The sequence below is a fragment of the Danio rerio genome, chromosome 25, assembly GCF_052040795.2.
Source record: "Danio rerio strain M-AB ecotype USA chromosome 25, GRCz13ab, whole genome shotgun sequence".
NCBI lineage: Eukaryota > Metazoa > Chordata > Actinopteri > Cypriniformes > Danionidae > Danio > Danio rerio.
Window position 1 is genome coordinate 871814 of NC_141045.1, and position 15925 is coordinate 887738.

Consider the following 15925-nt stretch of genomic DNA (forward strand, 5'->3'; position numbering starts at 1 on the left):
TCATTTTCCAGCCTAACCAGCTAAGATCAGGCTGGAAATGACTGGAAACCAGCCTGGAAGTGGCCAAAACCCCTCTAAACCGACCAGCTAAAACCAGCCAACCAGCTTAGGATGGTTTAAGCTGGATTTTTCAGCAGGGACCTCCTTATTTATCAGATCTCCTACATGTATATAGTCCTGGTAGGTCATTAGGGTCATCAGAGCAGTCTGTACCTGGTGTAAGGGGATTGGGCTTTTGCTTCAAAATGCTTCCACCTCCCATTAGACCAGGAATGGGCAAACTCTGTCCTGGAGGGCCGGTGTCCTGCACAGTTTAGTTCCGACACTAATCAAACACACCTGAACAAGCTGATCAGTGTCTTCAAGATCACTAGAAATCTACAAGCAGGTGTGTTTGATTAGAGTTAAAGCTAAACTGTGCAGGACACTGGCCCTCCAGGACCGAGTTTGCCCACCCCTACATTAGACACACTCCAGCTTTACTTGTTTTTAGAAACCTTCTGAAATTGCGTCTTCATTCTTTGGCATTTGAGCATTCAGAGCGAGGAGAGGTTTGTGTTATGCTTTAGTTGTTATTTATGGGCTGTGTGTTTGTTATTTTAGGTAGTATTGATTGTGTTCAGCACTTTTGAGCAACGCTGTACTGTAAAACATGCTATATAAATCAACTACTACAACTAGGAAGGCTAGTTTCTCCAGCGGTTAAAGAGTTAAAGCAGAAGTAAAGAGTGACCCCCTCCCCTCCTTCTGCAGCTCTTCTCTCTGAAAGTGGCGTCTTTTGTGTTGGTCTAAACCCAAGACTCTCTAAAACTGTCAGACCGGTGACCCACTCACCCACGCTGTTAAAGAGGTTTTGGGGTCATGGGTTCACAACAAGGTGATCCGCGGCCGGTGTTTGATTTCAAAGGCTTCAGCTCTCAAAGATCCAGCAGCAATGAACTTAATGCGGCTAATTAGCATAGCATTGTAGAGGTGAGACAAAACACGACATCCGAACACTTACAAGCCAGACTTCCCATGCATTTCTCTTTACGGCCAACTGAAGAGTTCCTTTACAGGTTGTCTCATATCTCTCTTTGTTATAGCTTGTTAGATCTTCCCTACCATGTGGGATTAAGTAGACACTACTAAGAAGACAAGACATGAAAACACTTACAAACCAGACTCCCAAGTCTATGCATTTCCCTTCATTGCCAATTGAAGAGTTTCCTTCACAGATTTTCTCCTAACACTCTTTGTTTCTAGCTTGTTAGATCTTCCCAATCATGCTGGATTAAGTAGACAACACTAAATTATTCAGACTTAGTGTTTGGGCAGCTAATGGCACGGACAAGCATGAGTTCCCCAAGTAAACCAGCAATGCTAGCTCACAATTCAACAGCAAAGAACTTCATGTGGCTAATTAGCGTAGCATTGTAGAGGTGAGACAAAACACGACATCCAAACACTTACAATCCAATCTCCACTGTTTATGCATTTCCCTTTCTTGCCAACTGAAGAGTTCCTTTACAGGCTGTCTCATATCTCTATTTGTTCTAGCTTGTTAGATCTTTCCTATCATGTTGGATTAAGTAGACACTACTAAGAAAACAAGACATCTGAACACTTACAAACTAGTTTAACTGTTTATGCATTTCCTTTCTTTGCCAATTTAGGAGTTTCCTTTACAGATCATCTCCTAACACTCTTTGTTTCTAGCTTGTTAGATCTTCCCAATCATGTGGGACACCACTATGTTTATCGGACTCAGCGTTTGAGCAGCTAATGTCACGAGCAAGAATGAGTTCCCCGAGTAAACCAGCTACGCTAGCTCACATTACCATTCTCATCAGCTTTGACATTTCAGTTTAACGCACGACTGGGCGCCAGACAAAAACACAAGGATGAAAGCATTGGGGAAGTGTCTTACCATGCCATATCCACAATCCGTCCCATCAGCGAGCGGCATGTGCTGTGTTCGGCATCCTTTATGGTCACCTTCAGCACTGGTGCACCACAGACGCTTGCACTGTTTCTGCAGACGACAAGAGACATTTCAGGACAAAATGGAGAGATGATCCCTGCTGAAAAATCCAGCTTAAACCAGCCTAAGCTGGTTGGCTGGTTTTAGCTGGTTGAACAGCCTGGTTTTAGAGGGGCTTTGGCCATTTCCAGGCTGGTTTCCAGCCATTTCCAGCCTGGTCTTAGCTGGTCAGGCTGGAAAATGACCAGCCAAATCCAGCTAAAACCAGCTTAACCTGCCTGGTTTAAGCTAGATATAGCTGGTTTTGGCTGGACTCCCAGCTTGGCTAGGCTGGTCAAGCTGGTTTTAGCTGGTCATCTCCCAGCCTGACCAGCTATGACCAGGCTGGAAATGGCTGGAAACCAGCCTGGAAGTGGCCAAAACCCCTCTAAAACCAGCCTGGCTTACCACCTAAAACCAGCCAACCAGCCTAGGCCGGTTTAAGCTAGATTTTTCAGCAGGGATGACTTCAATATTGGTTAATCTGTCCCATAACAAGTACTTGAGAGTTGTGGCCATTGTTTGAGAATGGGTTTTGGTGGTTAGTAAAGTAAACTTTGGCACTACAAGAACCCAATGACTAGAATCCCTAATAAACAACACAGAGGTCAATCACAAATTAGCCATACCCAAGCGGAGTCTGCTATTCCCAGGCTGTTAAATGACTAATCGGTCTCCCAAAGGGATAATAGACCAATGCACAAGGGAACTCATCTTTAAAAGGTATGATTCATTAAAACGAGGGACCATTTGTGGAATGTGTGACGTTGTACCATAAATGGACAGACATTTCTGGCCAAAATGGAGAAATAATGACTTCAATATTGATGAATATGTCCTGTCTCAAGTGCTCGAGAGTTGAGGTCATTTATATGAGACCGGATTTTGGTGGTTAGTAAAGTAAAATTTGGCACTACAAGAACCCCACGACCAGAACCACCAATACTGTAGGTCTGAAAATTTAACCAACAAATACAATCGAACAGAACTTAATCTGATATTTGATTGAAGCTGGATGTCAAAATGGATGTCAACACGGACTTGCTGATCATGAATGAAACTAAATTGTTGAAACAAGGAAAAATGTGTCCATCAGTGTTTTCATACATTTAAAGGTAATTTCAGGACAAATTTGGGAGATAATAACTTCAATATTGTTGAATCTACCCCGTCCCAAGGGCTCGAGAGTCGAGAATTTTGTATAAAATTGGATTTTGGTGGTTAGTAAAGTAAACTTTGACACGACAAGAACCCCATGAGCAGAACCACCAATAAACAACAGAAAGGTCAAACACACAGTTGGGATCCCCAAGGAGAGTCTGCTATTCCCAGGTCATTAAATGACTAATCTGCCTTCTAAAAGGATGATAGACCAATGCACAAAGAAACTCATCGCTAAAAAGGACAATTTAATAAAACAAGGGATCATTTGTGGATTGTGTGGTGTCGTACCATAAATGAACAGACATTTCAGACCAAAACCGAGAGATAATCACTTCAATATTGGTGAATCTATCTTATCCCAAGTGCTCGAGAGTTGAGGTCATTTGTATGAGAATGGGTTTTGGTGGTTAGTTAAGTAAAATTTGGCAATACAAGAACCCCACGACCAGAACCACCAATAAACAACAGAAAGGTCAAACACAGTTGGGATCTCCAAGGAGAGTTTGGTATTCCCAGGTCATTAAATGACTAATCGGTCCCCCAAAGGGATGATAGACCAATGCACAAGGGAACTCAGCATTAAAAGGGATGAGTAATTATTACAAGGGGTCATCTGGTGAATGTGGCGTCGTACCATAAACGGACAGACTTGTGATCCAGGGCCGAACATGAGTTCACACTGCCGGTTGGCATTGTAGAGTTGACCTGGGAGCTGGTTAGGAAGGTTATACGTCCTCCCCGAGGGCTCATCCAGAAGACATTCGCCATAACCAGTGCTGAAAACACACAAACAGACAGAAACCAACATATTTCAGACTGGTTTGGAGGTGTGGTGGGAAGGAGGGGTTAGTTCACCCAAGAGTTTTAATCCTGTTAATAAAAACACACCCCTGAAGACTGATTAATACTTCTGCGTCAAGCGCACACATATGCTACGGCGCAGCCTACACATGGATGCATAGTCCTCGCCGTGCACCTCTCAAAAGATATAACCACACTTCGCAATGACCCATAGCGCAAGCTCTGTGATTGGTCGGCTTGGTAGAGCTGATGAGTGTGGACGAGACTGAGAGCCGCGCGAGCCCGATGGAGCGAGTGTTTACAAGTGCAGAGTCCCGTGAAGGAGCTCCGGATGGAAAGTTTTGTTTTGTGTTTACCTCATGGTTAAAGTTGCTGCACATCCGCCGGTTCCTACCTCAAAACAAGCGAGTTTGAATCACCTGTACATTCAGGAAGCGTTCAGAAAAAGCATTCAGCGAAGAATCTCGACACAGAGGAACATGAACATCTACTGCGTTTCGGAAGTGTATTGCAGAGCGACAGAAGCAGAAGTATAAATGCACAGCTACCCGCTTTGCATGCGCCATGGGTCATGTCAGTATCTTGACGCAGAAGTATAAACCAGGCTTGAGACCTTCGTACACTTTCAGAACAACATATTAAGATATTTATCCTGACAGTCCTGCAAAGCAACCACAAACATTGTTAAATCATTCCATGGGACTTCAGTGGTTCAACTGTTACGAAGCTTTTTCAATACAACCTGCCAACGGAGTACACAAAACTTAATTTTGATTTATTAATTCTGAAAGCAACACAGTGGCTGCGTCCGAAACCGCATACTTCCATACTATATAGTACGCTAAAATCAGTATGCGAGCCGAGTAGTATGTCCGAATTCATGGAATTCGAAAATCAGTATGCTAGAAATACTCGGATGACTTACTACTTCCGGCGAGATTCTGGAGTGCGCATCCCATGCATGCTGCGCTATCCCATGATGCCCCGCGAGCGAATTCATGAATGGGAGTAAAGCGACGCAATTGACGCAGGTATGACCATGACAAAATGGCGGATGTAGCACGTCCAAATTCCATTCATACTTTTCACGTTCATACTGTATAGAACGCACTTTTCTAACGGCCGAGTAGTACGTTTAAATTAAAATGCAGCACCTACTGAGTAGTAGGCGGTTTCAGACGCAGCCAGTGTCTTTTTTGCTCGTCTGATGCATCATGATTAAGGAATATTTAGATAATTAGACTAAAAACAAGACAAAAACACTAAGTAAGAACAGAATTTTTGCAGTGTAATAAATAAATGATGACAGAATTTAAATATTTGGTTGAACAATCCCTTTAATTTGTCTTCCAAAAATCGAACAAAGATCTCAGGATCACTGGAACACCATAAAACAAATAATCAATGCCAGAAAAATCTAATTTTGCGTGAACTAACCCTCAAAGTCCTGACTTAAGGCTGATTTATACTTCTGCGTCAAACGCCGGCGTATGCTACGGCGCTGACGCATAGCCCTTCGTCGTCACTGACGTACACCTCTCAAAAAATGTAACTACACGTCGCAACAATGCATAGCGCAAGCTCTGTGATTGGTCGGCTTGGTAGCGCTGACGAGTCTGGGCGGGACCGAGAGCTGCGCAAATGACGCGAGCCTGATAGAGCGATTGTTTACAAGTGTGGAGTCCCGTGAAGGAGCTACGGATGGAAAGTTTTGTTTTGTGTTTACCTCATAGTTAAAGTTGTTGCACGTCCGCCGGATGAGCGAGTTTGAGCCACTTGTACATCCCGGAAGTGTTCAGGAAAAGCAAAACAGCAGAGAAGAAACTCGACACAGAGGAACATGAACATCTACTGCCAACTACCGTTTCGGAAGTGTGAATGCAGACCGACAGAGACAGCAGCAGAAGTATAAATGCACAGCTACACGCGTTGCATACACCGTGGGTTACGCCGGTCACTTGACGCAGAAGTATAAACCAGGCTTTAGAGACTTTTCCCAATCCAGCCTTTCCCTTTCTCCCTGCACTGCGCTTTTTCTATAGTATTTAATCACAATGAAGGTAAAAAGGTGTTTCAATTGAGTCTCTCCAACTCAAACGCCTCAGAGGAAATACTATTGTACAGCATTAATCAATTGTCAAAGCGGTCTTTCTGATTTCACCCAGCATTTGAAGGCCAAGTGTAAAACGCAGGCTTCAGTGGGTGGTCTGCTTTGTTACCTGTGATTGAATAGACTTAGTTAGACCTCGGCAAACACAAAGAGCTCATTTCAGAGTCTGAAAACACTGCCTTCTCTAACAATGGAGGGTCTTGAGGATCAACCCAGCGCTGCCAAAACCTACTTTTCATCACATCAGTCCAATATGTGTGTGTCCGGCGACGTCATCATGACATTAATGCCCACCACACCCTTCCTCTGAACACACATAGAGGAGTAATAAAGGAGCAGCTGTTTTTGAGGACATCGCATTGAGGATTGTTGAATTGCTGAGCTTAACTTCTGTGAATGGCTCTTTTAGAGAGAGAGCTACATAAAGCTCCAGCTCTTTTGCCTTTTTGCATGCGGAAATTAAAGCTCAGGACAGCTAATGATGCATTGCTACTTCAAATTGTCCATCTTTTAAACTAAACACCACTTAAATACTTTTATTTTATTCTCAGGATGGGAATTTTTAGATGCATCTTAAATAGCTGATGTCAAAAATGCTAATAGTTTATAGGTTAAAAGTTGATTGAGCTCCCAAAATGCAATTCAGAAGCAGAAATAGATAGTGAAAAATGAAAACTTAAATCACAAAATACAGAAAACTGAATAATAATAATGAATAAAGTCACACACACTATACTACAACACACACCTTTGTGTCTTGAGGAAGGTAAGACGCACACACTTCTCCACACACACGTGTGTTTCTGAAGGACTCATTTGGAAAAACGCTGACAGAAAAGCCACACGCTCCCGTCTTTCTGCACCTAATATGAGTTGAGTTATGAGTTTGTTCATTATATCAGCGCGTCTGAGCTGAGAGAAAGCCTTCACTGCGCTATATTACAGTGTACAGCTATTAAAGAGCATTAAACCTACAGTAAACCCAGATCTTAGAGTCTCACAGATATGATCATGTGTGAATTCAGACTCTTTGACATTACTAAAACCGTAGCTAATTTACACAGTGACTAGAGAAGCTCTTAACAGGTCAAAAAAATGTAAAATAAAATAAAATAAAATAAAATAAAATAAAATAAAATAAAATAAAATAAAATAAAATAAAATAAAATAAAATAAAATAAAAATATTTTGTTGTACCCCAAAGGTAAAAAGAAAGTTATAAAACAACTCAAATTTAGTTTATGCTGTTGTTTTTGCTGAATTACTATCATATACTTTTATATATTATTTAAATCTAATAAATGCAATATTATTTATGTAGTCTGCTGAATTATTGTTATTATTTTTATTATTATTATTTTATTTTATAAAATATTATTATATTTACATATATTTAATATATATTTATTATGATTTATTTTCGTAGTATGCTGAAAGATTATTATTATGTTATTATAATTATTATTACGGTTGTTGTTACAATTAATATAACTATAATTATATAATAATAATAATAATAATAATAATATTATTATTATTATTATTATTATTATTATTATTATTACTATTGTTATTAATAATATTACATTATTATTATTATTATTATTATTATTATTATTATTATTATTATTATTATTATATCTATTATGTATTCTTGTGGTTTGCTGACTTATTATTTCATATATTTATTATATCTAATAAATGTAATATTATTTATTCAAGCAGTCTGCTAAATTGTTGTTATTATTATTATTATTATTATTATTATTATTATTTTGTTTTATTTTATAAAATATTAATATATTTTCATATATTTAATATATATTTATTATGATTTATTCTTGTAGTATGCTAAAAGATTATTATTATTATTATTATTATTATTATTAATATTGTTGTTGTTGTTGATGTTATTATTATTATTATTATTATTATTATTATTATTATTAATATTGTTGTTGTTGTTGTTGATGTTATTATTATTATTATTATATTTATTATTATTATTATTACTTTTATTTTATTTTATCTATTATTATTTATTCCTGTATAATGCTGACAGATTATTATTATTATTATTATTATTACTACTACTATTGTTATGCTAAAATATTTGTATTATCATATTATGTTTTCATATATTTAATATTTATATTATGATTTATTCCTATAGTGTGCTGAAAGATTATTATTTTTTTATTATTATTTGTTTATTTATTTTTATTAATGTTATTATTATTATTATTATTGTTGTTGTTGATGTTGTTGTTGTTGTTATTATTATCATCATCATCATATGTTTTATATATTTATAATTATTTATTCCTGTAGTCTGCTGATATACTACTCTCTAAATATTTATTAAATCTAATATATTTATCATTATTTATTCCAGTAACCCTGTTCTGCCTCCTGGTTAGCGCAGTATATTGCAGTGAGGGGCAGTGCAGTGAGTTCAAGAGCTGATCTGCAGCTCCTGGCACAGACAGATCCACACCTGCAGATCATCTGGGCGGATGCTGGATCATTCAGATTATTAAATAAATGACTCACACTTATTATGGCTGAAGCTTTTTTTGGACTCGCACCATGGCATCTCGAAGAAACAAGTAAATATCATGGTATATAAAGACAGTAATCATTCAGTACCACGGTATTAAAGCCACACTTTTCTCTGATTAAAGGCTTTGCAGAAACCATTAAAGAGAGGAAGGCAAAATTATTCAGCCTGCGGTGAAACTTTCATTCTTTTTCCGATATCTCCTCAATGATGTTTAACAGAGCAAGGAAATCTTCACAGTAAGTCCTATAATGTTTTATCTTCTGGAGAAAGTCTCATTTGTTTTATTCTGTTGGCAATAAAGGCAGTTTTCAATATTTATACAACAATTTTAAGGTTTGACAGCACAGTGGCTCAGTGGTTAACACTGTCGCCTCACAGCAAAAAGCCACTGGTTCGAGTCCCGGCTGGGTCAGTTGGTGTTTCTGTGTGGAGTTTGCATGCTCTCCCTGTGTTGGTGTGGGTTTCCTCCGGGTGCTCCGGTTTCCCCCACAGTCCAAACACATGCGCTATAGGGGAACTGATCAACTACACTGGCCGTAGTGTATGAGTGCGTGAATGAGTGTGAATGGGTGTTTCCCAGTACTGGGTTGAGGCTGGAAGAGCATCCGCTGTGTAAAACACATGCTGGAACAGCGACCTCTGAAATAGAGACTAAGCCGAAGAGAAGTGAGTGAATGAATGAATGTGTTTTGTTGTGAGAATGACTCTTTTATTCAGTGATCAGCAGTTTGTTCATGCGGTGAAGCATCAGAAATCCTCTGTTTGTGCTGTTTAGTATTACAGGAACTGAACAGATAATGAGTTAATAATGAGTTAATAATCAATCTGCTTCATCTGAATGAGCTCAGGATTTAGACAATCATTTAAGCAGGACTTTAATAAACCTCTGATGCTAAACGCTGGAAAACAACACTTCTGGCTATGAACATGTGTGTAGATGTTACATTTAAACATATATATTATACAACAAAATGTTATACAGATTTTAAATACAGTGTAAGTTTTTTTTTTATTCTATATATTTTTAGCCCTTCTAAGGTTTGTTTAAAACTGTTTATATTTAAATGTTTTTCAATTAATAATGTATTGTGTCTGATCATGTCTGCAAATTTTCATTATTAAATGAATGTGGAACAAAGAACTGAAGCTAATTAATTTGCTAGTTTGTTTGTTTTTTTGTTTGTTTGTTTGTTTGTTTGTTTGTTTGTTTGTTTGTTTGTTTGTTTGTTTGTTTAAAATAATTATATCCTGACATCCAATGGCACATCATTTACACAATCATTTTATTAAATTGTTTAAATTGTTTAATTTTTTAAAACAAATTAAGAGAAATAAGTATTTTGTAGGTTTTTCATTTCCATACAAATAAATAATTAGGATGAATGAATGAATACAAAAAGGAAATAATTTGTAAATACAAAAATTAATTAACAAATTAATGAATGAATACAAAAACTAAATAAGTAAATGAACAAACAAACAAACAAACAAATTAGTAAATAAATGCAAAAATTATTTAATTGATACAAAATAAATAAGTAAACAAACAAAGAAACAAATAAATAAATAAATAAATAATTGCCAAAAATGTATTAATTAATAAATACAAAAATAAACAAGTAAACAAACAAAAAACTGAACAAACAAAACTAATAAACAAATAAATAAATGCAAAAATTAAAATAAATATATATTTAAAAAAATGTTTAAATAAATATTTATTTAAATAATACAAAAATAAACAAGTAAACAAATAAACAAACAAACACATGAATAAAGAAAGAAAGAAAGAAAGAAAGAAAGAAAGAAAGAAAGAAAGAAAGAAAAAAGAAAGAAAGAAAGAAAGAAGAAAAAAATGTAAAAATGTATTTATTAATACATACAAAAATAAATAAGTAAACAAACAAACAAGTAAATAAATAAATAAATAAATAAATAAGTAAATAAAGGCAAAACTTTGTTAATTAATTAATATAAAAAAAATAAAGAAGTAAACAAACAAATAACTGAACAAACAAATAAATAAATGCAAAAATAAATGAATTAATTAATAAATACAGAAATAAATAAGAAAACAAATAAAGAAATAAATAAATGCAAAAATCTATTATCAATAATACAAAAATAGATAAGCAATCAAACAAATAAATAAATAAGTGCAAAAATCTATTAAATAATACAAAATAAATAAGTAAACAAATGAATGAACAAACAAGCAATCAATAAATAAATGAGTAAATATTTTCCAAACATGTTCAAAAGATTTGCATCAAATGCGTCAAGAAGAATAAATCAAGGGACATTTACAGAGAGCCAGAATGAGTGTATTAATCACAGTGTTCATCTGTCCTGCTTTACTAATGTCCATCTCTCTCTCTCTCTCTCTCTCTGTGATCACATGAGCATCTCTTCATGATCTTCCTCTTTTCTGTGTGTGTTCACTGGAGCAGAAGAACATCAGAGGCTCACAAAATCCCATTATAACACACACACACACACACACTTCCTGTCTTAAAGGGAAGCGGCCGCTGCGTCTCTAAGAGTCAATGAGCCATTGCCATGGGGATGCCAGACTGACCCACTGACAGAAAACACACTATAACACTGATTGCATCTCTCTCTCACACACACACACACATACACGCACACACACACACACACACACACACACACACACACACACACACACACACACACACACACACACACACACACACACTGTTTGAACTGTGGTAGAAACCAGAGCACCCGGAGGAAACCCACACCAACACGGGGAGAACATGCAAACTCCACACAGAAACACCAACTGACCCAGCCAAGACTCGAACTAGCGACCTGAGTGCTGTGAGGTGACAGTGCTAACCACTGAGCCACCATGCCGCCCAATAATGGAGGCGAATGAGGCAAAAACAGCCACCAACATAAGCAAAGTCGATCTGAACACTACAGCCTGACTCTTCTGTGGCTCTTCATCATGTAATAAGACTGACATCTAATGAAGGGTTGCTATTGTCTAGATCAGCAGTGCCAAAACTCAGTCCTGGAGGGCCGGTGACCGGCAGATTTCAGCTTCAACCCCAATTAAACACACCTGAACCAGCTGATCAAGCTCTGTAGGCATCATCAGCCAGGTGTGTTGAGGCAAGGTGAAGCTAAACTCTGCAGGATTGAGTTTGGGCACCCCTGCTCTAGACTGATGTATCTAGAACTCTCCTCTCACTCAGACTGGATCACAGAGCTGTACTCACTCCAGGAACTCTGTGATGTATTTGCGGCTGCACTTGGACCAGGACCAGGGGCTGGTGTCGTAGTTGAGCGTCGGAGCCATGACGTGATACTGGTGTTTGATTCCAGCTTCTCGACACTTGGGGCTGTCATCATGAGGCATGTTGAACCTGCACAACACACACACACACACACAAACACACACATGCAATTATACACACATAAAGACACACACACACACACACGCATGTATGCACTTGTACAGCTTCATTTATGTGGATTATTATGTGGAATATTATTAATATTGTCTTTTTTTCAGAAATTATGAGTCAAAATGAAGAGAATTTTTCATTAAAACAAGCAAAATAATTTCTATTTTATAAAATAATCTTGTTTTTAGGAATTTATTTTTATTAATTTACTGATTTTGACTCATTAAAAGTGTAAACTCAGTGTGTTTAAGTGTGTTTATGAGTTCATTTTGAACTCATTGTTCTGATAAGAGGCGGATGAATATCTGCCATTCTTACACACACACACACACACATACACACACACACACACACACACACACTGGTCTCTTTGATACACACACAGCACAGTCCCACAGCACAGATATCTGATGTTCAGATTCATCACTGATGCAGAAATCTGGATCTTCCTCACGGCTTCTGTCGTGCTTTTAACATGCATACAACACACACACACACACACACACTGAAAGCTGAATAAATACGGTTTCATTCATCAGTGTGTGGTTTGATAGATTAAACAGTATTTGGCAGAGATATGGCCAAATATAAAGCTGCTGTATTTGAGTGTTTGACTCTTCTGCATCATTAAAACAGCATCACATGTGTGCAGATATTCAGAAACATGCTCAGTGAATATTCTTGTTTATCTGAAACACAACGCTGAAGTCAGAGATTCTGCTGTGAACATGTGCGCTACGTGTCGCATCTGTCTTTGTTTTGCTCTTTTAACCCGCCCAATGTCAGTCTAGCCAATTATATTTCAGCTCTCCAGGTTGCCAGATGGTGGAAAACAGCGTATGTCATTCATTCATTCAGTCAGGAAGACTCTCAACCGAAACATGACCTCTGGTGGACAGTAGCAGACTCTGAAATGAGATGCAGATTCAGAGTTCCACATGAGGTGGATATTAATTAGCAAATCATATTAATTGGGCTGTTTGCACCAGATGAAACTTGACTAAACAGCCATTCAGAAGCACAGAATAGTGCACTCACTGCACTCCAGCACAATGCTGAGCTTTATAATGTAATGAACACATATCAAAGCTCTTTAACATGATTAAATGTAGATGCTGAATCACTGATATGTGTTGTTTTGCACTGAGTCTCAGTTCTGAAGTTCAGTTTCAGACGCTTTGTTTTAATCTCCAGATCTGAGCTGAACTATCTGCTGCTGCTTTTAGTAGTACGGCAATAAATGTCCTGTCAGATTCACATTATCAGCATTTAACACTGAATAAAGCACATGAGCTGTAGCTGAGCTGAGCATTGCCAGTTTTCTGTTGTTCAGCTGTGAGATATAGAAGCTGTTTCTGATGTATATATACATGTTTCAGGAGTTGGTTAGGACAAAAAACTCCTTTTAATATTGTAAATATTACTTCTGTCGAGGAGAGGCAGTGGCGGAGTAGGTAGTGCTGTCACCTCACAGCAAGAAGGTCGCTGGTTCGAGCCTCAGCTGGGTCAGTTGGCAATTCTGTGTGGAGTTTGCATGTTCTCCCTGCGTTCGCATGGGTTTCAACCACCGTCCAAAGACATGTGGTACAGGTGAATTGGGTAGGCTAAATTGTCCATAGTGTATGAGTGTGTGTGTGAATGTGAGTGTGGATGTTTCCCAGAGATGGGTTGCGGCTGGAAGGGCATTCGCTGCATAAAAACTTGCTGGATAAGTTGGCGGTTCATTCCGCTGTGGTGACCCCAGATTATTAAAGGGACTAAGCCGACAATAAAATGAATGAATGAATACTTCTGTCGCGTGCCGTTGATTTTATTTAGAACTGTTGATCTCGTCAATCTGGCAACCTGCGCTTGCGTGTGTTTTGAATCAAGCGTGCAATACCTAGTTCAACCACTAGGTGTCAAACTTACACACTGCACCTTTAAATATTGAGAAAATCTCCTTTACAGTTGTGTGAATGAAGCACTTAGCAATGAATATTATTGATCACAAACTAGGTTTATAAACTAGGATGATCATCTTTACTTAATCTAGTGATTTCTGGCTTAAAAGAAAAATTTATTATTTTGACAGATCTGTTTTCTTCCACAATTCCAACAAATATACCCGAGCAACATCAGGCTGGGTCACATTAAAAACATTAGATATGATCTTTGACTTTTACATATGATGAATAAGCGAATGAATGAATGAATGAATAACTCACACGTGTCCAAGCTCATGAGCGATGGTGAAGGAGGCGCTCAGACCGTTCTCCTCACTGATGGAGCAACTCCTGTACGGGTCACACATGGTGCCCAGCTCCGCCAGACCTACACACACACACACACACACACAGAGAGAGAGAGAGAGAGAGAGATCTGTTAAACATCACTTTGGGAAATATTTGAAAAATAATAAAAATTTTCTGATATTAATGAAGGGCGGCGCGGTGGCACAGTGGGTAGCGCTGTCGCCTCACAGCAAGAAGGTCACTGGTTCGAGTCCCTACTGGGTCAGTTGGTGTTTCTGTGTGGAGTTTGCATGTTCTCCCCGTGTTGGTGTGGGTTTCCTCCGGGTGCTCCGGTTTCCCCCACAGTCCAAACACATGCGCTATAGGGGAACTGATCAACTACACTGGCACTAGTGTATGAGTGTGTGTGTGAATGAGTTTCTCAGTGATGGGTTGCACTGGAAGGGCATTCGTTGTGGAAAACATATGCTGGAATAGTTGACGGTTCATTCTGCTGTGGCAACCTCTGATAATTAAAGGTACTAAGCCGAAAAGAAAATGAATGGATAATGATAGTGAGTATGCATGTGTGCGTGTGTGTGTGTGTGTGCATGCGTGTGTGTGTGTGCTGTTTACCGAGTGTGTCGCACTTGTCTTTGGCTCTGCAAATGTCCTCCCTGTAGATCAGAACAGAATAGATCAAGGTCATTAATATAATATTAATGAGCAGCAGGGTCAGGGTCAGGGGTCAGAGGTCACCTGGTGATGAGCAGCGCCGTGTCGTGGTGTGTTGGGTCGCTGTCGTCTGCTGAGTTCTGGCTCTGCTGCCACACACAGAAGTTATGAAGAGTCGATGTGGCCAACAGACTTACATTCGGCCCTTCCTGACAAAACACACACACACACACACATATGTACATACACATGCATGTACACACACGCACAAAAAATTATATATAAATATGAGCAATATCACATGAGTAGCAGTGCAATGTGGCTGTATATCAACACGTGCGTTGCCTTAGTGGTCCCACCAGTGACGATATAAAGCCACATCGCACTGCTACTCATGTGATATTGCATTTATACAACAGTTTGACGGTACAATCGTATGTATAAAAAAGAAAATCAAACATGGACTCTCAAAACTCTTTTGTAAGAGGAACTACTTTCTTCCACCATTCATTCACATCTGCAGCTGACGTCAGAACAGCAGAAACCACTGCTACTTCACCAACATCACTGTAGAGCTAGTGTTTGAGTGATTCTCTAGCGGAATGTCTAAAGTGAAGACAAAACAGCTGATTTTGTTCACGTTCTAAGGTTATAAGGCTGAACAGCATGAAATGCCATCAGTCTACAGAGATCTCCCAGTGTTGCTCTGCTGCAATCAGGAGATCACAATAATGAACCCTTAAAAGCCAAAGCAAAGCGAACGCAAGCAGATCACTGTTGTGTTTGAGATAAGGAAAAACACTAAACACATGCGGGCATTTCTTCAGTCATTCTGTTTACTGAACTAGTCTGCAGTATTACATTCCTAATATGCGAGTCCCATCTCACACTCAACACACTACAATTACTGTGGTATAAATACAGCACTATAACATACAAAACACAGAGATTGACTTAGAA

At 38.3% G+C, this 15925-nt stretch overlaps 1 protein-coding gene across 3 annotated transcripts in view; it reads right to left on the reverse strand.

Annotated features, from left to right (window-relative positions):
- Positions 1–15925, reverse strand: part of LOC101886654 (A disintegrin and metalloproteinase with thrombospondin motifs 20) — a 148276-nt gene that overhangs the window by 66794 nt on the left and 65557 nt on the right. For all 3 annotated transcript variants that reach the window (XM_087311336.1, XM_087311334.1, XM_087311335.1), the window contains 6 exons: positions 15050–15174; positions 14927–14967; positions 14285–14390; positions 11889–12035; positions 3801–3942; positions 1910–2014 (listed from right to left, as the gene is read on the reverse strand). In XM_087311336.1, the coding sequence (XP_087167462.1) occupies positions 1910–2014; positions 3801–3942; positions 11889–12035; positions 14285–14390; positions 14927–14967; positions 15050–15174 (666 nt within the window). The remainder of the gene's footprint in view (positions 1–1909; positions 2015–3800; positions 3943–11888; positions 12036–14284; positions 14391–14926; positions 14968–15049; positions 15175–15925) is intronic.